This window comes from Centroberyx gerrardi, chromosome 17 (genome assembly GCF_048128805.1).
Source record: "Centroberyx gerrardi isolate f3 chromosome 17, fCenGer3.hap1.cur.20231027, whole genome shotgun sequence".
Taxonomy (NCBI): Eukaryota; Metazoa; Chordata; class Actinopteri; order Beryciformes; family Berycidae; genus Centroberyx; species Centroberyx gerrardi.
In genome coordinates this window covers 6,829,306-6,853,264 of record NC_136013.1, presented here as the reverse complement: position 1 = coordinate 6,853,264, position 23,959 = coordinate 6,829,306, and the positions used below count along the sequence as shown (strand labels likewise).

Genomic DNA, 23,959 nt, shown 5'->3' with positions numbered 1-23,959 from the left:
AAGCCCTTTGAGAACAACTAAAATAGAGTTAACAGATGAAACACGTTCATTCCCACAGTTGTTTCATGAAATGGACAAACAACTAACTGAAAACAAAACAGCTACTCAGTCTGCCTGTATGTGCTATAACCTTTCCTACATTTACCAATGCATACCAAGTTACTGTATTCAAGCCATGGTGACAGAGGCAGAGAGGCCTACTTGGTTTTTAGTGAACCAAAATAGAGATTAGGTCTTGTGTTTAGGGATTTGAGGCTCCTTAATTGATTAAGGATACATTCTTGACACACTCACAGTTTCCCAGCACTACCTCAGTCTGTACTTTTAGCCACTGAACAGCATTGAGGAGTGTTTTCACATGATCACATGCAAAGTCCCTGACAGGGAAATCTACATCTAAGACTTGTGCAACACAGTTTTGTTGGGCTCAAATCAGAACCAGCTGACTGAAAAGGGCTGACTTGATTTGAGCTAGACTTCATGGAAGCCAGTATACAGTATTTGCCTTGTAATGTTTTTTTTTGGGTTGTTGGACTGAGCTGGGTCCTGGTAGTACAGGTACAAACCTAATGCAGTGTTTGGCTGAAATACTAACGTGCGACTTGTTTTCTTATATCCACTGCTATACACCATCAAAATTACTGAAAAATGATTTAAAATGTAAAAAAAAAAAAAAATCATCTTTTGTCATGAAATTATATTTTTTCAGTTCTACTATAGTAGTAGGTGTGTTTCTAATAAAAATGTAGTACATTGGTAAATACGTGGATTCGGAACTTGCCTTCATTATGTTTTTACTTTCCCAAATAACCAGAAGAATTCATATCAACCACTTCCTTAAGACCTTTGTTCCTCTTTGCATTACATTAAGACCACTAAATACTACATTGTGTCAATATAGCCATAATTAATAAAAATTATTAATGCTTAATTACAAAGGGATACGACCTTTCCTCCCTAATAAACTTGTTATTCAGAGTTCAGTTTACGTAAACCAATTACTGCATAGAAAAAGTATTGTTGGGATCATAATCCACCTTGGAGAAGTTCATGAACTGTGTGGCCTGATGCAGGACAGATTCCACATCTAGCCTCTGGTAAAATGACTTTTGGAAAAAAATAAAAGAAATACTCCACCACTATGCATGGACAGTATATACTTGATTCTGTACAGACTTTGTGCCTCAATTAAAAATACACATTTCAGATTAGAATTTGACACTAAGGATTAGAAACAACACATCTTCCATGCAAGTAATCCAAAGCTTTGTTGCCATCTTGTGGTAAAAGTGTAAACTTAATGATTTAAAACTTCATGTGCTGTCTGGATATTGTGTACTTGTTTTTTTTAATGATTTTTCATTATTTACTTCAACATTCTATGTTCTTTATTAACGATTTGTGTTAAAGTTTTTCAGGTGATGAATTGAGAAATGAACAACAAACCTATTTCAGTAAAATCATTTTTGTAGTCAGAGTAAAGTAGCAATCAGGTAAAGTGTGTGAACATCCCATGACCATCCTGACCAGGTGCCTGACACAAAAGGCGAGTCACCGAAATAGAAAAAAAAGATTACTTGTACATTTATCTGATGCTCGCTTTGTGGTTTATTGAGGGAAGTTTCAAGGCTGGTGGTTTCAGGCATGCTATTTTTTTCTTCTTCTTCTGAATAAAGTGTCCATTACTCATTCAAGGAGCATGTGTGAACGGCAATGCCTCCAGTTTGGTGAGACCTCACTGCTGAAAATCCCCTCTGAGAAATGAAGCGCAGCGAGACTTCTTCAAACTCATGGAGGCCGATGGAAATTACGAATCACATACCGTTGCTGGCCGTGTGGAGATGACTGTGTCATGCAACTTCCTACACATAAACTTACCATTTACCTTCCTTGTTCCACTAACATTTCAGCTTCTTTTTCTGGCTGCATGACAGATACTCAGCACAAATGATGACACATTAATCATATGATTTTTAAAGAATCACTTGACAGTTGGTAGTTTCACTAAATGTTTTATAAGTATGAGCCCTCTATCACATGTCAATTTATAATAACTGTAATGAAAGGTCACAGTAAGTATTACCCAACAAATGGCAAAGCAGACTGATTTCTGCGTCCAGGCAGTTTGTAACGTCATCGTGTTTTATCATCTATTAACTTTTTCAGTTCCACCCCTTTGGAAGATATCGCAAATACTTCCTCTTTATTTCTCACATTCTTTTGGTGCCCAATGTCAGTGTGTGACATCTGTGCTAGTTGATGTTATCTTAGTCGTATTCGCTTTTTTTTCCTATGAGGCCTTAGCTGAACATTGAAGGATTTATAGTCTCTTTTCACAGTCCTTCATGACATATTGTGTTATTGCACATAAAAAACATCTTAGAAATCTATCAAAAGGAAAGTAAGTAAAATGACAGATGCCTGGAGAATTTTTAAGAAGTCATATGATTACCATGGTTTAATTTACAACTGTTTAAGGAATGACTTTAAAGCAGATGAGCTTTATACTCGTATATACAGTATATCAGTCGTCATCTTCATGGTAAATACTAAAGAGGCATGGCTTAAACTTACTGTGCGTCATTCCATGCTTCCATGTGATGTAAGAGGAATGCAGAAGGGCTTGTGTCTTAAAATCTTCCCTCTTAAGCAGGTGTATCAATGATGATGGTTAACTTCTTAAAAACTCACTCACTCTTTCCATAACCACCGCACTGCATACTGGATTGAACGCCATATCCATGATCGTTTTGTACTACAGAAGGAGAAGAAATATCTGCAAGCCCTCTGCAGATACCAAGCACATCTGGGAACTAACTGCAATACAAACAAGGTATAATCAAATTAAGCCTGTGATTATAATTTTGCATATACCATATTAATTAAGTTCACCTGTGATGCCCCTTTTGGATCACATTTCTGAACTGAAAATATAGTAGTAGGCGAGAAATTGCAAAATCAGGCCCACTTTTCATCAACTCTCCTGGGAAAACCTTTGTTGAATACAATGAAAAATGATTTATCTCCTGTGTACCTGGTTACAATTCAGAGACATTTTAGCTGATATTCCTAAAAGGAAATAAGCAATTTGGAACTCTCATTCTCATGAGGAAAATCAATGTTGTAGAAATCAATTAACACGACTGAGTATTTCCTTCCTCCTCTTTGTGTCGGTGGTTGATGACTGCTGTATGTCAGGCTGTTCAGAGTTACTGATTCTGTATCTTTTGGTGGATATGTATTTGCTTGGTGTCAATGAAAACACTTAAACTTGAAGTACCTACACTTATTTCAAACCAAATCATATGTACAAGCTGAAATGTTTTCATACGAACTTAGATTTTCTCTCAGATTGGAAAACGTGTTTGGTGAGTTCTGTAGAGAGATTAAATGTCATGGCAGATCAAGTGCATTCATCGGAGATTACTTGATACCGAAAAGGGGGACAGATAGAAAATATTCATATTTGCTAAATGTTTTGATCACAAAAGTTTTATATTTGACTGCTTTTGGCAAGATTGTGCATGAGATGTATGAAGGTCTTCAATCATGACTGAGGAAACATTAAAAACAGGAATAGTGCAAGCTTGTTTCTTACACCCACAATAAGTTTCTCTCTCTCTTTCATTGTTTATTTCTTTTGAGGTGAGCAATTTTTGTCTTTTTTATGTCTCCTTTTCTCTCTATCTCTCATACATGATAAAATGATAAATTGAGGCACTTTCTCACACCCACATGAAATCTTTCTCTCTTTGTCTCGCTCTCTCTTTTTGTGTCATCTGTCCTCTCAGATATGAGGGACAGACTGAAGCACCTGCAAGAGGTGCAGAATGACTCTGAGGCTTTCAGCACAGTGGAACTGGAGGACCTGTCAGAGCAGGAAGAAGCAGCAGCAGCGTCAGCAGCATCAAACCCTGTCCAGGACCTGGACCAGGACCAGGACCTGGACGGTGTCCTCCAGGAGGCCCAGCAGATACGCCTCGAGATCCAGCAGATCCAACACGACATCAGTGACCTCAGGGATGTGCACTACCAGACCTTGAACAACACTTCTCACCCCAACGCCACAAAGCGGGACTCCAGTGCCATCGGGGCAGATATCAAACGCAGGGGAGAAGCTGTGCTGCAGCGGCTGCACAGGATGAACGCTCTCGGCAGGGAAGTGGAGGCCCAGCGTGGCAGCACCGACCCGGTGGCGCGCATCGCTCGAACTCAGTACCAGTGTCTCAGCAACGCTCTGCGGGAGGTGATGTTCAACTACAATGACACAGAGATGAGCCACAGGGAGGCCTGTAAGAGGCAGATCCAGAGGCAGATGGAGGTGGTGGGCAGAGAGGTCAGCGAGGAGGAGCTGGAGGAGGTGATGGAGAGCGGGCAGTGGAACGTGTTCAGCGTCCAGGCGGAGGGGAAGACGGCCCGCTCAGCGCTCAAACAGATTGAGAGCCGTTACAAGGAGCTGCAGGAGCTGGAGAAGCGAATCCAGGGGATCCAGGAACTGTTCCTGGATGTGGCTGTGCTGACAGAGGAGCAGGGGGCAACCGTCGAAAACATCCAGATCAATGTCCAAAACACTGAGGCAACCATCCAGGATGCCATTGTCCATCTGGAAAATGCCACTACTTATGATAAAAACAACCCCTTCAAGAAGCTATTTTGTTGCTGCTTTCCATGTTATAAAAATTAGGTTTAGTGAGGGCCAGTTTAGTTGCATTAAGCAGGTCTACCTCTGGTCCACGTGGTGAAAGACACACTGTAAAATACAGAAACAATCCCTTGAGACATGAATTTGTTGCTGCTCTCCATGTAATGACCATTAGGTCTAGTTGGATTAACTAGGTCTACCTCGAGTCCATTTGGAAAAAGCTACACTACAAGCCTATAATACAAGAACAATACCTTCAAGAAACTGTTTTGTTGCTGCTTTACATGTTATGATCATTAGGTCTATTGATTATTTTTGTATATTAATGTTATTAGTGGAATATGACTCACATGATTTGACAATAGTGATAAAAACTAAATTAGAAAATAAACGTGTAGCTCTTCATTCGCCAAGCTGACACTTAACACATATAAAAAAAAAAAGTTTATTTAAACGGGGTATGAATTACATGGTCACCCATTCACAAATCGGAAGGCAGTGAGGATGAAGAAGATCCAAAACGAACGGTTTACACGCAAGTGCCAAATGCGCAAAGGCTCGTTACCTGTGCGGTTTTATATATAAAAAAAAAAAAAAAAGAACGACGAGGAGATGACTGGTGGATTTCCACCTTCCAGGTCATCAACCCAAAAAGTGGTAAAGTGTGTGAAATGTGGGGTGAAACCAAACGAGAAGGCGTGATCTTCCGCATTAACACCTGCAGCAGGCTGCGTCGTGTTAGTCAGTAGTTGAGTCTGTCTGCGGGATCTCATGATGTGGGTTGACTCCTGTACATGTTGAAACTTGGTAATATCACGGAGCGAAAAGGGGAAATGCTTCTTTCTGTGCTCGTCTCTTCTGCTTTGGCGAGTTTATAGGACTGCTGGAACCTAACATCAGGTATGTTTCATGTGTACTTATCTATATGTTCATTAATTATCGGTTTAGGGCTGATATAGGCTCACATAATCGATCAACAGATTCTCAGACTTTGCCATAGTGCCACAGGCCTACAGGTTGATTTCTATGAAGAAGATAGTTTGTTCAAGTTTCTCCTTTTCATAAGCTGGACGTGTCTGTGTGCTCATGATTTTGATGTGTCATAGCCAAGGATGCTTTTAGATGTGTTAGTCTGTGGCATGTTTCCTTTTGTAAAACACTTTAAGAACAATAACTGCATTACACTGAACCCTGTGTAACAATTGGTCTTAATAGGAAATTATACTGAACTCTGTGTAACAGTTGGTCTTAATAGGAAATAACTGTCCAGATATCAAAGTCAACGCCCTGTAATTTATGTGTTGTGTTAGCGAGGAGGACGTCACGACTCAGAGGAAGTATCAGTTTCCTTTTGAAGAGTTTATCCATCTCTCTTTAGAAGTTACATTTAGAGTATTTCAAAAACGGATGCTAGATAAGAGAGAGAGTTTAATGGAAAAAATGCCCCCCTTAGGTGATAATATTTAATTGACATAGTAAGGCTGTCTTTTATGCAAGACTGACTAAAACAAGATGGTGATGGAGATGTGTCCATAACTGTTTCTTATCAGTAAAGCTCCTCGCTCTCATTGCAGGTGAGATGAGGGACAGACTGTGTGACCTGCAGAGTGTCACTCCCAAGCCTGCAGCGGTGTCCAGCAGGCCTGAGGAGCACCGCACCGCTGAGGATGAGGGCGACCTGGAGCAACACGCCATTGTCTTTGATGGAGAGGACGTGATGGACAGCATCTTCAAGGACGCCCAGTTGATGCGGAAGGAGATCTCCCTGCTCAAAATGGACGTGAAACGCCTCGGAAAGCAGAACACGAGATTCCTCACGTCTGTCAGGCGGATAAGCAGCATCAAACGAGACTCCAATGCTCTGGGACGTGACATCAAGGCCAGAGGGGAGGCCATTTATGCTCGTTTGGAGAAGCTGGGGAAACGGAGCAAGGAGCTGGAGGAAGAGCACGGGCAGTGCTCAGCTCTGGTGCGCATGGTGCGCTCGCAGTACGTCTGCCTGACCAGTGCCTTCCACGATGCCATGTCTGAATACAACGAGGCTGAAATGGTCCAGAGGGAAAACTGCAAGACCCGCATCCAGAGGCAAGCGGAGATCATGGGTAAGGAAGTGAGCAGAGAGCAGATAGACGAGATGATCGAAACGGGCAAGTGGAACGTGTTCTCGGACAACCTCCTCATCGAAGGGAGGACTGCCCGCTCCGCTCTCACAGAGATTGAGAATCGCCACAAGGAGCTTCTTGAGCTGGAGGGCCGCATCAGGGACATTCATGACCTCTTCTTCCAGTTGGCCCTGCTGGTGGAGGAGCAGGGCTGCATGATGGACAACATAGAATCAAATGTATGTGCTACTCAGGACTATGTTGTCAAGTCCACAGCTCACATCAAGAAGGCTTTGAAGTACAAGAAGAGTAATCCGTGCAGACGTCTCTTATGTTGTTGTTGCCCTTGTTGCAATAATTGAGACAGTATCAGTGTTATTTTTTTCTCAAGTGGAGATCTTACTCTCGCATCTAAAGTGTCCCCATAGCCATGAGAATATCTTTTAGAGCTGCTTGATTCAAATCAACTTCCTATGCAACTATGCCTTAAATGTTATGCTTTGGTTTGTGTATTTCATATCAATGTCCTCACCGAGCTGGTCTCAGAAAAGGCCTAGTGTCTACAAACCACAAGTCCATATGCAAATGTGTACAGTGTGATATATATACGGTGTTCCATTTCCTGATCATCAATGAGAACAGTGTTTGCATGACTACTGTACAAATATCTAAGCACGAATTTAGTTATAGTAGCTCTCAGCTTTGTACTAGAACTGATGGCTTTAAGTTTGCTTTTTAAGAGCAAATGTTTCTGTACATGACATATTTAAGTGATATAAAATGTGATTTTACAATTCTAAATAAATGCCTTACAATGGCTTTTTAAATGTATAGTTTTGACTATGTGAGTGTGTATTCTTTCTTTCTGTTTTTTCAACCATTGCCACACACAAGGTTTAGAAATTAAGTGAACACAACATAGCCTCTGTGGTTAGCCTAGCTGAGGAAACAAGATTGATTTGTATGCATTGTGCAACTATCCTCTATGTTGGCTACCCAGTGGTATGGATGTTGACAACCAGACCAGGGCTTGCTCTTTCTCAAGGTCTGCTTCACAACAATTCAGACCTCCTTATATTGTTGTCTCTACTTGTCAGCAGTGGAACAGTGTGAGCAATAGTATCCCCAATCCTATGGTTCCCTAACTGGCCTGAGTACATTGAGGAGCACTCACACAGGGCCAGAGTCAGTCAGATCAGCATTATAGGATAGGGTTTCTCAAACTTACATAAGGACTTTACATATAGGCTACATAAGGACATCTAAATAGATACAGACAATGGTCTTCTGTCCCGAGGCAGCGTGACAACAGAGTAGAGTGTGAAAACTGTGGTCACAATACTACTTGTATTTCATTGTACTGTGTGGTAGTCTAAATGAAATGATAGTGAAATTAAAATGGTCTTCATTTTGCTGTATGTGGCAATCCATGAAGTACCCATGGGGGGATTCCCAGACCCATTCTTTTTGAACCACAGCTATAAGGGACTAGTAGTGTTAAAGTATTGTTCCTTAAGCTCAAACTGGCCCTTTGGAAGCTATAGGAATTGTGTCAGACCATCCTCATCTACATCAGTTACACCACTGGATGTTTTCACAATGACTCAGTGTTGAAATGGGTACCAAACTGGAATTAAAACTTTCAACATAGCCTTATATGGCGTGTGGTCTGCATCGACTAGCAGCAGGGCTAGCTTTATTTGCTCTGTGATGTCGTCTGTTTACCTAGGTAACTCCACCTGTTATTCTTATGTTTGTTGACCTTTACTAAATGTATATTGTCCCCCTGCAACATACACCCACCAGGATGGCCGAGTGGTTAAGGCGTTGGACTTAAGATCCAATGGACATTTGTCCACGTGGGTTCGAACCCCACTCCTGGTACAACTGCGGAAATTTTAATCAGACAAACTGTACAGTGAAACCAAGGGAAACAAGCGCTTTGATCACTCTGGTTGTATTGTATCAGGCCCAATCGTTGGTTTGGAAGATCAACCGCTGCAACTGCGACAGCTTATCCCCGCCGCTGTGTGGTCGCAGCTGAGGATTCTGCAAAAAACACAACAGCAGGGTGTTATGACAGAATTTCTATCCCCCTAAAAAAAAATGTGATTCCCCTGGTTGTGTTTCTTCGCCTCGATCTCGCGCCAGGAAAGGAAGGAAAATAAAATCATTCCGTTTTCTGCTGATGGTTTTCCTCACGCTGGCTTTTCAAAAGGGGACGGAAATCACGCGTGTTTTTGATCTCATTACCTCAAACCACACGCATCCATTGATTCTTCAGTGAAGTTGTCAGTCTGTAAATGTGTCTGCTTATCATTTATTAGGCGCGCGTCACCCGCAGTTGTTCTGCGGTCAACAACACAACACGAGACGAGGGTACACCGCCAGGGGAAACACCTTTTTTTTTAAGGTGAAACACATTTTGCCACAACACCTGACTCAATTGTTCTCCCTCTCCGAGCGCAGCTTATGGTGAAGCCAGAACTGTCAGATAGGGTTATGCTTAAGTTTCGTTTCCATTTGAAACAGTGATTTTATGGCACTTACATTGCAGGACGTAGCTCAGGTAACATTTCAACGCATTTATCCTGCATTTATGGCTCGCTATGCAGATACTGCATCATCTAAAAATAACTTAAATCATGATCTAAAACAAAACCATATCCTGTTTTATCACAGTTGAAGGACAATAGGAAAAGGGGCTTTTCTGTTCGGACAGACGGGTTATTATACAGGAACTATGAAGACAAGCAATTTATGAAGATATGCCGCTCTGGCACCATCTAGCTGTAAACTGGGGGACTTGTTGGCATTCAACTGGTACACTTACATTTTTTTTCTCAATGCAACAAAGTAGTAGTTGAGTCTGCAGGTTTTCATTCCAACCACTGATTTCACTGATTAGCACAACTTCAACCAGTGAGGAGAACTAGTAGTAGCAGCAGTAGCAGTACTTAATATTAATCCCACACTGGGGAATATCTGGGAAAGTTCTGGGAATTGTAGAGGCATCACAGGCAATGCAAGACCGTAACAAACAGGGCATTTTGGTAAGTATACACCTATTACTGAAACGACTTCTGTCTTGAATCAGTACATTGTAAATTTGTCCAGGATATTCTGAAATTTAGAACTTGTGAAATCAGCTGGTGTTTCTTGGAAATGAAAACCTGCATAGACTTGGGCCTCGATGGCACATGGCTGCAATAAAGGTCAAAAAGCGACTTTTAAAAACTGATAGACTCTTTATTAAAATGCTTCAGACAGTCAAACTATGATGCTGGCATAACTCGGATGAAAACACACTTCAGCATGAGTGAAAACTTAAATTTTTAATGCTGATGAAAATGTTGATACACTCCAGGCACCTGTAAAGACTGCTGCCATCCCTAAAAACCAAAAAAAAAAAGTTGTGCTACAGTTGAAATATGCCATATTTGTGTCATTGCTGCAAGTTTATGTGTGAACCCCAACAGACCAAGATATTGCCTTTGAGTTAATGCTCAGGTCCCCAATCCATTCACACATTTCAAAGGCTTAAGCCTGAAGAATGAGGGCATGGAGTGTGCACCTAAACATGTGATCAGTTCAAACTGGAGTCAATTATGATACAAGTAAAAAAAAAAGCATGTAACAGTTTTTATGAAAATGTACTAACCCCGATGCACTGACGCTGAGAAATAAATGGTATAAAAGAGTATGCGATTGGGCTGAATGATAATTTTTTTTCCAAAGACATCTCACTCACATGCAGAACACGAGGGAAAACAATTCCCACTATTTGAGCAAAATCAACCCCCAGCACTATGATTTACAGTACATACCATCATGTGCAAATCAATATTTCAAATACAAACCTAGACAATCTTACAGAGGCAAATTTGTCATCCCAAATAAGAGTACCAGTAAAAAAAAGAAGAAATAAAACAAACAAGGAGGGTCTTAAAAGAATAAAAAGATAGCTTAGAGTTCAAATAATGTTTGGGCTTTACAACAAACTCTTCCAAAATATGAAACAAAAACACACAAAAACTTTTTCAAAGAATATCAAAACCTTTCCACTTTTCTCACCAATTATTGGTTATTTTTCAGTGTCAATTTCAGCCTATTTCGCACACAACATCGCAAAACCTTTTGCAGCTATTCTTCACATAAGGGAACAAAATGTTTCATATATGTTCACACCTTGTTAAACCGCATTTTTTTATCCAAACTAAAAAGATCTAATATCCAAAAATATAATTATAGGAGTTAAACAAGACTGATGACTTCATGTTTTAACGGCACATTCAATTATTTCAGCTGACAGCCTAATTCAGTTACTCACATAAAAACATTAGGACGCTGATGGATGACAAACATCTCTTGAAGACATGTAAATTGTTAGTCCAGCACTGCAATACACACAATTAGGTTACAATACTGAGTGGTACACCAGTCAGTTCTAAGACCCCACAATAATCAAGTAGCTGACAATTCATCGCGTAGTTTTCAGCAATTTTGTAGACTACACACAATTTACTGCTAGTTATGGCCAGCACTTATTGACGCAGCTTCATGCTACAACCCTGAGACACTAACAACATTTGAACACAGTGGACATGTAGTGCCAAAAAAAAAAAAGGTTAAAAATACAACCATGATAAATAACAAATATGAACATAATTAGTGATGCTCATTACCAGAGGGAAGCATGTGCCCGTTATATTTCTTCATACCTGGCCTGCAGGGTTTTGAGGTCTGACATAAGGGAAAGACACCAAGCTTTTTGCCCACTAGCCACAGTCGCTGCTGGATTCCAAAATTCACCAAGTACGTTTACTATTTTACCAGCCAAACTGCTTTTTAGAATAGAAAGTAACCTCCACACAAAGGCTGATTACCTGTCAAAGTAGCTGGTAGAATAAAGAAACTTGCCAACCACAGCCAACATTTATTGCCATTTGGCTGGTGGCTAGTCCCACCCTGTACAACATGCCCGCACATTTGTCAGAAGTGAGATAGGCGTAAAGGTAGATGGCCCACCACCTTTGTTCTCCAAACAGTGGCTTCAGTGCCACCTGCTGAATCACAACACACCCAACATCCAAATAGTCAAAATGGAGTTGGCATGCTTATGCTGGTTAAGAGAAATCAACAGCTACATTGAACATGTTCAGCCTTTAAAAATGGCATGCAATGTGTACAGTTGATGTTTGGTCAGTATCTTAAAATGCAGAATTAAAGCCATGAAATCTAAATGAAAACTATGAGCTTCGAGCATAACATGTATGGTCACTCTCTAGGTATCAAGGTAAGATATAAAACCGTGCAAGATAAGATACCAGTAAACTGTTCCAGCAGGAAGCAGTTGAGAAATCTCAGTGAGATGTTCAGAACCCCCTCATGACTAGAAATCAAGTGTATCATAAGTTAAGGCTCTACTCTCATCTCCAATGCAGCACAGTACTGACTTTTTGATATAAAAATAAAAACTCTACATCAAAACATCTGATTATTTACACATCGTCAGAGTATGTAAGAGTAAATCTTCAGTACATTGGTATTAGTATATCCATTAGAGTGGAAGATACAAGGCTAGCACTTTAATTTGCTTGTTTATAGTCCCAGTCTGTGATTGCAGTATGGCAGCCTCTGTTGAAACACAACTGCCCCACCACTGGCTTTGTTAACATCGTCATTTATGGGATTGGAGAGAATTTGTTTTTCCACTGTGAAACAAAAAAGGACTAACAGTATATGACAGCTAACCATGAGTTTCTCAGGTATTTTGAGGTTTGGAAGAGACTTAAATTTCTAATGTTTGTAAACACTGGAGTAAAATACACCTGTACTTTGAGTTATGACAGTTTAAGAAAGTCCCAAAAAGCTGACTGTATCTTTAAGAGTGACTCATGCTACTGGCTTGAGGACTGAACGTAAACACCTTCCCTCTTTTGTGAGCTCCCTGGTGAAACACATGCATGGCAGAGGGATTGCCTCCTCCCGACGTGCGATCGTGTTGAACTTGCACTTTTTGAGATGGTCAGCCATGCTGGCGATGTTGGCAAACTTCCACTCATTCACTGTACCAAAGGCTGTGCTGAATCGCCACACCTGATTGACATACAACAGAGAATCAACGCATTACTTCTCATGCAGCGACAGACATTATTGTACGTCTTACCTAGACTAACGGTTGCATAATGTGTTTGTTACATTGGCAAGAGATGACTCACTCAAGGACTCACCTTATCTGTTATCTGCCACGAAGAAGACCCATCAGCACGCCGTTTCTTCTCCCACAGCAGGACGACCATGCCACGCATCTGGAGCAGGCTAGCGCACACGTCTCTCATGGTGCGGGACACCCTGGACAGTTGGCACAAGCTAAAGCCGTCCAGGAAGCTTGCTACATGCTGCAACAGCTCAAACGGAAGACTGCTGAGATGGTCACACTGGGAGCCAAAGCGACAGGTGTTTTTTGGGAGGTTGTCCCCGATTCTCAAGGGTAGACCAGGCTGCACTCCAAAAGAGCCAAGGTGCCTATCGTGGATGATTCTGGAACCCTGTACAGACGGGCAGAATCGTCTTTGGGAGTAGGTGCAACCGTAGTAGGCCAGGGGGCAGCGGTGCTCCATCCAGCCATTGAGTCCAGCATGGATGTCCCCGTGAACATTTTTGAAATGAGAGGAGAACTCGTCCCGCCGGAACAGCTGCCCGCACACAAAAGTGAACATGGAGCGCTGCTTGGTTTGGTATCGGGCCACACATTCAAGCACCAAGTCCAGCCTGAGAGTGTGGAAGGGGCTCGGGTTGGAAAGCTGCGGGCTGGCGTGGTCACAGGCCGACGCTGAAGCAATGTCTCCCACCATGGTGTTGGTAGCAAGAATGGCCGAAGGAAAGGAGAACGTCTGCGTACCAAAGTCAATGTGGTAGCCATCGACGAACCTGCTGTCTGAGATTCCTCTGCCTCCTGGTGAGTCACCGAGGCAAAAGAGCAGAGCTGCGGTAATGAGGTCGATGCCGTGGAGGCCCATGGGGTCGTCTGCAACTTCCAAGTCAGATGTGTCTACTGCCTTGTCCTCCATCTTTGCCCGAAACAAGTAAGGGTCTGACAGCAGAGCCCGTCGTCCGTTGAATGTAAACACACTCATTCCTCTAAGCACTTCTACATTCTGCAGCTTACGCTCCAGGCATCTATACCCGAGTTCAATGGGCAGGTGTTGTAATAAATTATTTCGCACATGCTCAGGCAGCAGGAACGGCATTGGAGGTGAAAGTGGTGCTGGTTGGGGCACAGGGGGTTCCAGTGCTACAACAGGCATGGAATGATAAGGCATCTCTGGCCTGACATAGTAGGAATTATTTATTGGCTCGTTGATAATGTCATCCTTCTCGTCTTCAACAAACAACTCAACAAACTCATTTTGTTCCACCCAGCTAATCTCGTCCTCTTCCCCATCTGTCCCCACTGCACAATCCACTCCACCTACTGCTCCGAGCTCACACTCTGAATCAGAGTCACTCTCCTTCATATCTACATTCTTCACATCCTCAACGGCAAAATCACTATGACTATCACCATTTTCTCCGTTGTGAAGCGCTCCGTTCTTATCAGTCTTTGCCCCATTTAAATTTCCTACGATCACATTGACATCCTTGGAATTAGAGAGGATGTCCAAGGCAACTGCTAAGCTTCTGCTCGTCTCCACTGAGGCCTTATACAACTCATTATAGGGCTCTTCTTCCATGTCCACTGTTCCATTACTCAACATTGTCTCTGGTAGACTTGATGCTGTGGCCATCTTGTCACTTTCATCAACTTGCTTATCTCCATTCTTTGACACATTGGTTGTCACCTTCAGAGACTCTAACAGCATCCTCTGATCCTGCAGGGCCAAGGCCATGTCTAGCTGCTCCACCTCATCAAAGTCTTTGCTCAAGTTTTCATAGGACTTGCGATCAGCATAGCTCACAGGCCAGCGGTTCCACTCCATAGTGCAACACACCACACTTGCTGGGCACGTCTCAAGGTGTTCTGCCATCTTGATCCTAGCAATAGTGAATGGACAACCGAATCCGCTATTTAGGCAAGGCACCCTTTCATATGGACACAGTAGACGATGTTCCTCTATTTTGCATGCGTGAAAAACTGCCCCACAGACAAGAGGACAGCCAATGAGGTCACAGGAAACACCCGTCTCTGGCCTTGTCATGCATCTTCTATTGATGCACTTAAGGCAGTGGGTGTGCAGGCTCTCCATTTTCACGCTGTTGCTCCTTGTCCAAGTGGTGCTTCCAGGAAAAAGGGGTGACGTTTTCAACCCTGAAACAAAGGCAAGCAAAAATACTTGTTTCATAAATCTTGAGAAATTGCACTGATGCCTCCGTAACCATCAATTTTTTTCATGCTGTAAGCCAGGGCAGCAGTCAAGTGTTGGGACATATAACCATGTGAAAGGCCAGCTATCATACCATGCTACCGTTACATTGTCCCACTGACATCTCTGCAACCCTCCTACGTGAAACACGTGAAGTCTCATGCCTTAAGAGTATTCTGTGACTTAATTCCTAGACATGTACTCTCAAAAACATGTTTACTAAATCTTTAAGCTGTTCAATAACATTTCACAACACTCCTCTCTTAGGTTACATGGTCACACCAGGGTCACACTTAGGGTACACTTGACCCCTCACCTCTGACTCTGAGAAGCAACTGTCCATTCATGTTGCTTGATGACAAGTCTGACAACAAAACCTTAAGAATTTGAACATGCTATGCAGACTGTTTGCCTAACAGCAAAAATAGACCCATGAGGTTAAACACCTCTGAGGTTGGTTAGACTTGTGTTAAGGGATTTGTAAGATGATGTGTCTAACTAACTGAAATACGCCAAATAATAATTTAAAGAACCACAGCGATGTTGCAAGCCCAAAGTCCAAACCGCAGTGCCACACACAAGAGCCATTGTCCAAGTCACTGCAGCCATGGCCAACAACAGCTAGCTAAATTACGCAAGCGTAGCTGGCAAATTAGCAAACAGCTAAAAACACAAACAGGACCGGCAGTTGGTTCTGGCAATTAACAACAAAAGTTTATCTTAGGGATAACGAATGAAACTTATTTAACATATAAAAGCTCGTTTGCATGGTAATTGCGCCACTGACGAAGCTGATCTGATGGGACACAAAACTTTGTTACACAAAAGCACAACAACATCAACAACATGGCCAGCAAGCTAGCATTAGCTAGCAGCTACAGTGGCTAGCTAGCTAAGTTAGCTGATAAGTTAGCTTTTAGAAAACTGCTTACCCGAATAAAGGGGCAATCCAAGCCTCTTTTATTATCTTTGACGTTACCTCAACTCTCAGAAATAACGCGAAAACTAGACCTACAAAAACAGCTCACTGTCACAGACTCAAGTCTTCTTATGAGCAGGCTGTGACTGGTTTCTAGTTTGCTATATGAGACCTTCGCTGTTCTGCCAGTCGGCGTTTGTGTTGATCATAAAAGTGTGGGGCGCTAGAGTATCACGTCATCAAGCAAAAGACCAGTAACATTTGGCTAAGCGACGCAGACCTATGAGAGCGCACTGAAATAGACAGGCTGGGGAATACCCCGAGGATATTATACATGTCATCACACATCTCTGCGTGGTTATTAGGCTTTCTAATGGATTCAAATTCCTGCGAGGCAATTCAAATCACATAGGTACTTTTACAATGAAAGAATCAGGGACAGCATTTAGAGAAATCTTTATTACGTTTTGTTGCTTTCTTACAAAACAAGAAATTAGTTTTAAACAGAGAAATATATGCAAGGCTTTCATTATTATCATAAATCACATTTGTGTGTGCGTGCATGTGTTTGTCTGTCCATTTGTTTGTTTGCAAGGGCCCCTGATTCATGAGGCCACCTCTGAGATGTGGTGAATGTTGGACAGGGTGAGCTGCGCCTCCTGCGCTGGGTAGGAACGTCTGGAGCGAAGCCATAGCCTCCCAAACACCCCTGTGACCAGCAGCAAGACAACAAGCAGCCCTCCGAGGACAAAGGTCTCCACAGGGGGGACTCCTCCTGCATCTGCAGAGAAAAGGAGACAGTTATCCCACTCTGCATATCAATTGTTGCATACAGTATCTAGCATCTGCAAGGCTTTGAAAGTGTGAACACTTGAATGACTCTACATGAACTCAATAAGAGTCACAGAGATGGTGCAAAAGGTATCAGTGGGAACATACTCAGACTGGGCTTGTCCCGTTCTCCCAGAAGTCGTCTGATTGGTCCATAAGATACTGTATGGGACAGAGGGATGTCTCTCCGCATCCTCGCTAATCCATCTTCACCAGAACAGTTCTGTTTTTGCAAAGGGTTGTGTTGGCAAACACATCAGTGAATGACAGAAACAGAGGGGCTACCAGCCTCATTGTCATGTACAAGTTGCCAACACAGCCTCATTGTCAAGCAGTGCGTTAATTCAACTACAATAAGAACCACTGTCCCCATAGATTTTGCATCAAGGCAGCTTAGCTACTAGCTCATCCATCTGAAAAACAATTCTAGGCTGCTGAGTCTATATTAAGGACATAAGCTGCACATAGGCTGCTTGTCTGAACTGGCCTCTGCCTGCCAATTTGAGGAATGGGTATGACATGAGCTGACTCACAGGCTGGCAGACCCCCGGTGTGTTGTGGCAGATCTGGACGTTGCAGTGAAGGAAGACGTCGGTGTAAGAGCTGCCCACAAACTTGAACATTTGTATCCTGAACATGGCCTCTGGACCTTGGCCATTCTTCAGCACAGTCAGTGTCTGTTCGTTTGACAACACCGGGCAGCTGAGCGAGAGAGGGAGGGGTGGTGGTAGTGAGATCTACATGTAGAATGCCATACAGTACATTCACAGCAAGAAACGATGAGGGAGAGCTCTAGCATTTCATGAACAGACTGAATCATTTAACTTGTGTGATTTATTGCAAAGCTAACAAAATAATGCAAACATTATTTTCAAGTGATTCAACACAGCAAGAGACAGGTTTGTTTGAGTATTTTCCCCTCTGGCATTGTGAAATCCTTCTGCATTTCATTGCTATGCCGTTGCTAACAGTACAAAATACTGCCGGGTTGTCAAGGGCATGCACAGCTGTTGAACTGAAACGCATATGGCCTCAGACAGCGGTCACATGACCGGGCCCAGAGAGTTGTTGTCTGGCCAGCTCTCTAAGCAACTAATTCTCTTATTTCAGATTTCAACAGCGCTCTCGTAAGAGGACTAAGTGCTGTTTGCCAGTGTGATGAAACAACATGGCAACAGTGCATGTTTCAACATATCGTCTAAATACGATGTTATAAAAAACAAAGAGAGAATTCTTTTTTTATCAGCTGTGAGACACCAAGTGAAAAAAACAGATGCCTTGCCTGCTGCAAGCACCAATGCATGCATAAACTGTGAGACAGCAATAAAAACTCTCCTATTCAGTGCTGCTATTTGCTTGTATATTATTGTTATTCATGCAGTATTACAAATTGCAGAGGTGTGGTTGCTCATTGTAAAATAACATCAGCTTTTGTTCAAACTGTCTTGAAACGGACCTGTCCTGGATGAAAGTGTACTGAATGTTGCTGTACGGGTCACTGGTGGGTGTAGCCCAACATCTCTCCATACGCAGCATCAAGTGAGCTGGTATCTAGGAGACACACGGAGTTGGGGCGATGGTCAGTCATTCTTCACACAAGGTAAACAATTTTCCATAGTAGGTCATCAGATGCTAATTCATAGTAAGTAAACAACAGCTGTAGCAAGGGGTTTCTGGAAGCTGGAGAGACACATTTGGAATCGGCACAAGTCTTTCATGTAGGTGAGGGAGGAGATGGAGATGTGAGGAAAGGGGCCTTGCGGGAGTGTGTTGGGGGTTGTGTGTGTGTGTGTGTGTGTGTGGTGGTGGGGGAGTGGGGGGCTTGTAGACCATGTGGATAAAAGCACTGATATCAACTTCTTATAACAACATGGAGAAGAGGGCCTGCACTCAAATTACTGTCTAGTCACGGGTGGAGTGTTAGATTTCCAGCATGGCCTGGAACATCCCACCATATTCCTTAACATGGTGTAACAACGTGCTTAACCTGATCCAAAAATAGCTGTCAATAGCAAGAATACTTCAAACTCTATTTTGTCCCATTCACTAGTATGTGAATTCTCTCCAGAAAGATTTTTGTTTTGGTCTTTAGTTTAACTGGTATTTAGTTGGAATGCTTTGTTTTGGCATTTAATTCCTTTCAATTCTCTAAGTCTTTAATTCCTACTTCTATTCGTACTGCATACACAATCTTGGGGCTAATCTTAAAGGGGCATTTCACCCACAATACATTCTAACTCAGTTTTTTTGTCCCCCTTCTCCCATTTATAGAGGGCCTGGAACATCCCACAGCACAACACATTGCTTAAGATAGTATAACAACATGCTTAACCAAGTCCAAAAATAGCAGTCAATAGTAAGAATACATCAAACTCTATTTTGTCCCATTCACTACTAGTATAATGAATTCTCCCCAGAAAGATTTTTGTTTCGGTCTTAAGTTCAATTGACATTTAGTTGGAATGCTTTGTGCTATTTAATTCCTTTAAATTCTTTAATTCCTAAAGAGCCCTACGCATGTGAAACAAACTGAAACTAGCTTGAACCATATTTTCCCAACAGTATCATTCAGTGAGACTTTAAGCTAAGCAATGTTTTTATTCATTCACTGAGCTGTAGTTAACACCAAACTGAATAACTGGTGTCTGAATCTCTCCAGTTGAAAGACAAATTCAGATTCATTAACTCTCGAACCAAATGTAGACGATTATTTACAGTTTGGGGATATGTGTGAGGTTTCTGCATAGTAAGCGGCTTTGTTTTTGGCGAAGTGCCCCTTTAATGAAGATAGTTATGGAAAGGGAATACTAGATTACCATGAAAACTTTCACAAAGATGTCGTCATCCAGGGTGAGTGACGGCACGGTGGTCCACCTGTCCTCAAAGGCCTCATCTTTGTACAGTAACATTGACACTGAGAAGTTCCCATCCTCTGTGTTCAGAGTGATGGTTCTATAGAGAGAACGTTTATAGAGCCACAAGTTAACACCAAAGAATTTAACTAACAGATCTATTGTCCTCTAGATAAAGAAACCAATGCTTACCTGACATCCACTCTAATCATGTTTTCACCGTTGGGTTGCTGGACCATGTAGTTGATGGGGTAGCGGCATACAAACGTTATGTTAATGTAGTTTCTGGTAACGATATCTGAGTCGTTATTGCGTATGGTGTTGATGAACATGATGTGTGTATCATCTGAGGCCTAAGGAGAAAACAAGACAAACATGAGGGTCAATCGGAAAAGAATTAGAATAAGAATCATTTCAATCGCTATGTACAATAAATGTCTCGAAATTTTACTTTTTTTGCAAATACACTACACACTATACAATCTGATGTAACTAACCCTTGTGCTGTTTTGGGTGGCATTGGGATTGAGAACCAATGCAGAAACCTAGCTTGGGTGTTAAGGGAAAGGGAAGTTGATAGTAGGTGTGTCATTGGGGTTATCAAGTGGGCACCTCTCCTTACATGTTTCATTGAATTCGGCTCACGAAACCTCCAGACGGCTCAACAATTCTGCCGTCCTACCGAACTATACTAATCTACCCTTTATCTACACTTGAACACCACTTAATCTGGTTCACAACAACTTCCAGCAATGTCTAACCTCACTTTCAGCCTCAACAGTAGTCTAACTGGACAGCTGAGCCTGCTGGACTGAAGTGTCCTGCTCAACAGTTCAGAAGCTGAACTGCAAAAACAATCATAGGCTGAAGTGGCCCGTTCATCAGTTGAGAAACTGAATTTTACCAACAATAATAAGCTGAGGGGATGGCTGACCCTTCTGGCTTGAAACAGTCATCAGCAAACAATTATCTGAATTCTTGGTGACATTGGTGCAGAGACTTACAGAGTTTCACAGTACTGATCCTACATGGTGCAAGGCCAGCAGTACCTTGCATACAGTGCAAAGGTAAAGTGTAAGACATGATAGACAGCAGTACACTGTATATGTATCACTGTACATACTACATGTGCATTCAACATTCAATATTCAGCTACAAGCATTTGAGAAACATGGCATATAGTATCATGGCTGCAGCTGTAGTGAGGTGAGTGTAATAGCAGGGCAAACGGTAGGGCAAATGTAAGATAGAGGTAGTTTCACAGCATCTTCCAGCTATAGGAATCAGATTGAAAGCTACAGGAGAAAGGTCATCACATCTCCAGGTAGCCCATGAAAGAGAGTGGTGTACCCGCACCCTTTAGGCCTCACCTTGGGACACTCTTTCCCAAGCCATAACTTCAACAGATATAATCCTTTCACACACCGTAAATGTGAGTGATACAGTTCAATGCTCAGTTGCTGTCTACTGACGTAGGTGAAACCATAAAACGGAGACGGGTGTAAAGGTTGTGTCCAAGGTTTGTCTGGGCCCCCGTCGAGCGCAAATGGAGGATGGGACCTGTGGTTATTGAGCAGGATGAATTGCCCCATGCCCTAACGGTCCAGACATCTTTTACTACCTCTTGGTAAACACACAACCCCCCACTATGACTAGTTTCTACAGCGAGGGGAACAGGTCTTCATTACTGCGCAAGAGAACCCCACTGACACTTGCACTTTTCACAGGGAAATACGAAGCCTCGGTGTCGGTGCGAAACCATCAGAGAGACACGACCGAGGGCACCGTCATGTTTCATTGGATATGGCCGACCTCTAAACCTAACTATTCACTCATTTCTTCTCTGACAGTGGGTTTTAAAAGGTTCTAAGTTCAAGGTGAAAAGAAGATTGACAGCTACGGCATTCTTCTCCTTTAGCAACAGCATGTAATCCAGAGCGGGCTTACTTCCCTCAAACTGCTATGCAAAAAGCCTTGTAAAACTGCTGAGGTGGGGTACAGGGAGATTTCCTCCCGCTTCAAAGCTGTGTTAACCTTTTACTCGCTTTACAAGAAAAGCCTCTATGCATTCCAAGCAAGCAATTCAAGGGCACTCATGTTCTGAAGTACGGATTTATGCCTTGCCAATGTTGAAATTGTCGTCTGGGAAGCGCAGGCGCTCCATGAGAGTGGCTGGAGGAAAATAATCAGTTGGCTAATGAATTATGGCCTGCCTATTCACTGGACCTTAACACACGATCATCATTTCCATGTAAATCCTGATAATTTAGAACTACAGGCCCATTCAGGCACCCCTCCGCTGCTTTGAATAAAGTCCTGGGCTGTTACGGGGAAAAGGAACAACGCTACCCTTCTTCCTTGAAATACACGCCACTCCCCTTCTTTTCTCTCTGCTCCTTTCTGTCTGGGCTCAGAGTATGTGCCTTTCTCTGTCCACCTTATTGTGCTTGCTATGAGCTAATTCCATAGTGGCGATCTGAACGCAGAGGCCCACGGTCCACACTTGCGTCATACAAGGGAAAAAAGTGGCTTTTCTAGTCTTAAGTTATTCGAGTTATTTTTAGTGTTATGTAAAGTGCAATTGCCTCACCAATTTAGCTCCTCTTTTGGCACTAAAGAGATCCAGACAGGGGCCAGTTCCCACAACAACCATGGACATCGTAAAATAGATAATTTATTATGATGGGGATTTTATGTTGCCAATAATGGAGATACCGACTGTAGTTTGTCTTCATGCTAGTGTCTTCTTCTTTTGTTAGAGGTGTTCTAAACGACTGAGTTCACGCGCACAATTTGATTAGTTGGAGTCGTAAATCCCTCGGACATGGCCTGACCCAGCAATCTGCACAGAATACATCACTTTTAAGGAAATGTTTAAGAAAAGTTTGTAGGTCATACCATTATAGTTCCGCAGTCAGAGAGATTTGTCTTAATGCTGAACACATAGTCTTCTCCGACCTCAACACCGCGGCACTCTGGATCATTTAAATGCAAATCCCAAACCTAAGTAAGCAAAGCAAGGAAAGCAAGTAAGGAAATAATTTAGGGTGTCGGTACGCAAAGTACCAGGCAAAACACTTTGAGTTTTGTTGGCGTTCACTTACATAAACTGGAGGCACTTTGTTGAGGAAAAAAGTGCTGGGAATAACAACCTCCATATGGTCGTTGGTACAAATGACAGTTTCATTGAGCTCTAAGAGAAAGGAGGAAGATAAAAACAGGTTAAACCTCACTCAGAAATAATATTCTATTCAAATTGTTAAAATTTAAAAGTAATGTAAATGACTTTAACACAGGATACGGCTAATTTTGAAAACTGTTACAGACTAACTGACCTGGGTTGGAAGCAAATAATTTAGGCAAATAATTTGTGCGGCTTGTTTTAACCTGCAGGGAGTACCAGATGGGTGTGGTAGTCTAACATATCAGAACAATTGGATACAAAGGTCAGGCAAGTTATCAGTAATATCAATATATACTACTGGATGGTAGCCTCAATCTATCAATTACTCTAAAATATATCATATGACCAAACAGTATTTGAAAATAAATAAGGATCTGCAGACTAAGAGGTTGATAACACAGCGATGCATTTACCAATCTACAGGATTTGTTGTAACTACTCCTTTCAGGTAATCTAATGGTATTATAAATATAGATAAAGCTATTTACATTGTGCATTTTCATACATTTAAGTCTCATGGACTATCTATATATTTTCCACATATACTATAGATATCAATTACATTTTAATGTCAAATGCAAAAACACATTGCTGCTGTTGTGGAAGAACCCATTTTGATTAATTTCATGTTTCTACTCGACTTGAAGCTTTACATGGTCCTTTATGTTTCATGGTTCTTGCAGCCAGGGAAACCCAGTCTAAACCTATAGTCATCAATCTGAAAAAAGTGTCTTTCTAAAGTCCCGAAGACTTTCTGAAAATTTTCCCTCCAACAGCAACATGTTCGACCCTTGACAGATCAGCCCCCAGAGGCGGTTTGATCTGAGGTGTGAGCTCACCCGCCTCCTCAGGCTCCAGATAGACAGCGGAGGTGAACATCCTCATGGTGAACAGTAGCCAGGCAAACACCAAACTGGCAGGTGCCATCTTCCAAGGAGTCTCCCTCTGGTTTCTCTTCGGCGCAACGCTTCAAGCACTCCGCTCCTTCTTGGCCCTTTCCCCCCAAATCTGTGAATCTTCTGGGACTATTCACCGCAGCTCGCTGTCACCACAAGACGTAGTA

At 42.3% G+C, this 23,959-nt stretch overlaps 4 protein-coding genes and 1 non-coding gene across 5 annotated transcripts; 3 read left to right on the top strand and 2 right to left on the bottom strand.

The window, feature by feature from the left end:
- Positions 1–2,659: 2,659 nt before the first annotated feature.
- On the top strand, positions 2,660–5,009 carry LOC139909642 (syntaxin-11-like). The gene is made up of 2 exons (XM_071896827.2): positions 2,660–2,833; positions 3,792–5,009. Exon 2 carries the CDS (start codon positions 3,794–3,796, stop codon positions 4,682–4,684), a length of 891 nt encoding a protein of 296 aa, XP_071752928.1. The 5' UTR covers positions 2,660–2,833; positions 3,792–3,793; the 3' UTR covers positions 4,685–5,009.
- A 294-nt stretch (positions 5,010–5,303) lies between these two features.
- stx11a (syntaxin 11a) lies at positions 5,304–7,563 on the top strand. The gene is made up of 2 exons (XM_071896150.2): positions 5,304–5,542; positions 6,217–7,563. The coding sequence occupies exon 2, from the start codon at positions 6,222–6,224 to the stop codon at positions 7,104–7,106; it is 885 nt and encodes a 294-aa protein (XP_071752251.1). The 5' UTR covers positions 5,304–5,542; positions 6,217–6,221; the 3' UTR covers positions 7,107–7,563.
- A 982-nt stretch (positions 7,564–8,545) lies between these two features.
- On the top strand, positions 8,546–8,628 carry trnal-uaa (transfer RNA leucine (anticodon UAA)). The gene has a single exon. It is a non-coding gene; the product is annotated as a tRNA-Leu (tRNA).
- A 2,249-nt stretch (positions 8,629–10,877) lies between these two features.
- Positions 10,878–16,158, bottom strand: fbxo30a (F-box protein 30a). The gene is made up of 3 exons (XM_071896162.2): positions 16,043–16,158; positions 12,978–15,055; positions 10,878–12,843 (listed from the first exon to the last, which is right to left on the bottom strand). Exons 2-3 carry the CDS (start codon positions 14,991–14,993, stop codon positions 12,640–12,642), a joined length of 2,220 nt encoding a protein of 739 aa, XP_071752263.1. The 5' UTR covers positions 14,994–15,055; positions 16,043–16,158; the 3' UTR covers positions 10,878–12,639.
- Positions 16,159–16,501: 343 nt separating this feature from the next.
- LOC139908722 (pancreatic secretory granule membrane major glycoprotein GP2) lies at positions 16,502–22,925 on the bottom strand. The gene is made up of 8 exons (XM_071895523.2): positions 22,817–22,925; positions 22,611–22,715; positions 19,905–20,065; positions 19,677–19,812; positions 18,317–18,411; positions 17,394–17,562; positions 16,969–17,083; positions 16,502–16,810 (listed from the first exon to the last, which is right to left on the bottom strand). Exons 1-8 carry the CDS (start codon positions 22,868–22,870, stop codon positions 16,635–16,637), a joined length of 1,011 nt encoding a protein of 336 aa, XP_071751624.1. The 5' UTR covers positions 22,871–22,925; the 3' UTR covers positions 16,502–16,634.
- Between the last annotated feature and the right edge of the window lie 1,034 nt (positions 22,926–23,959).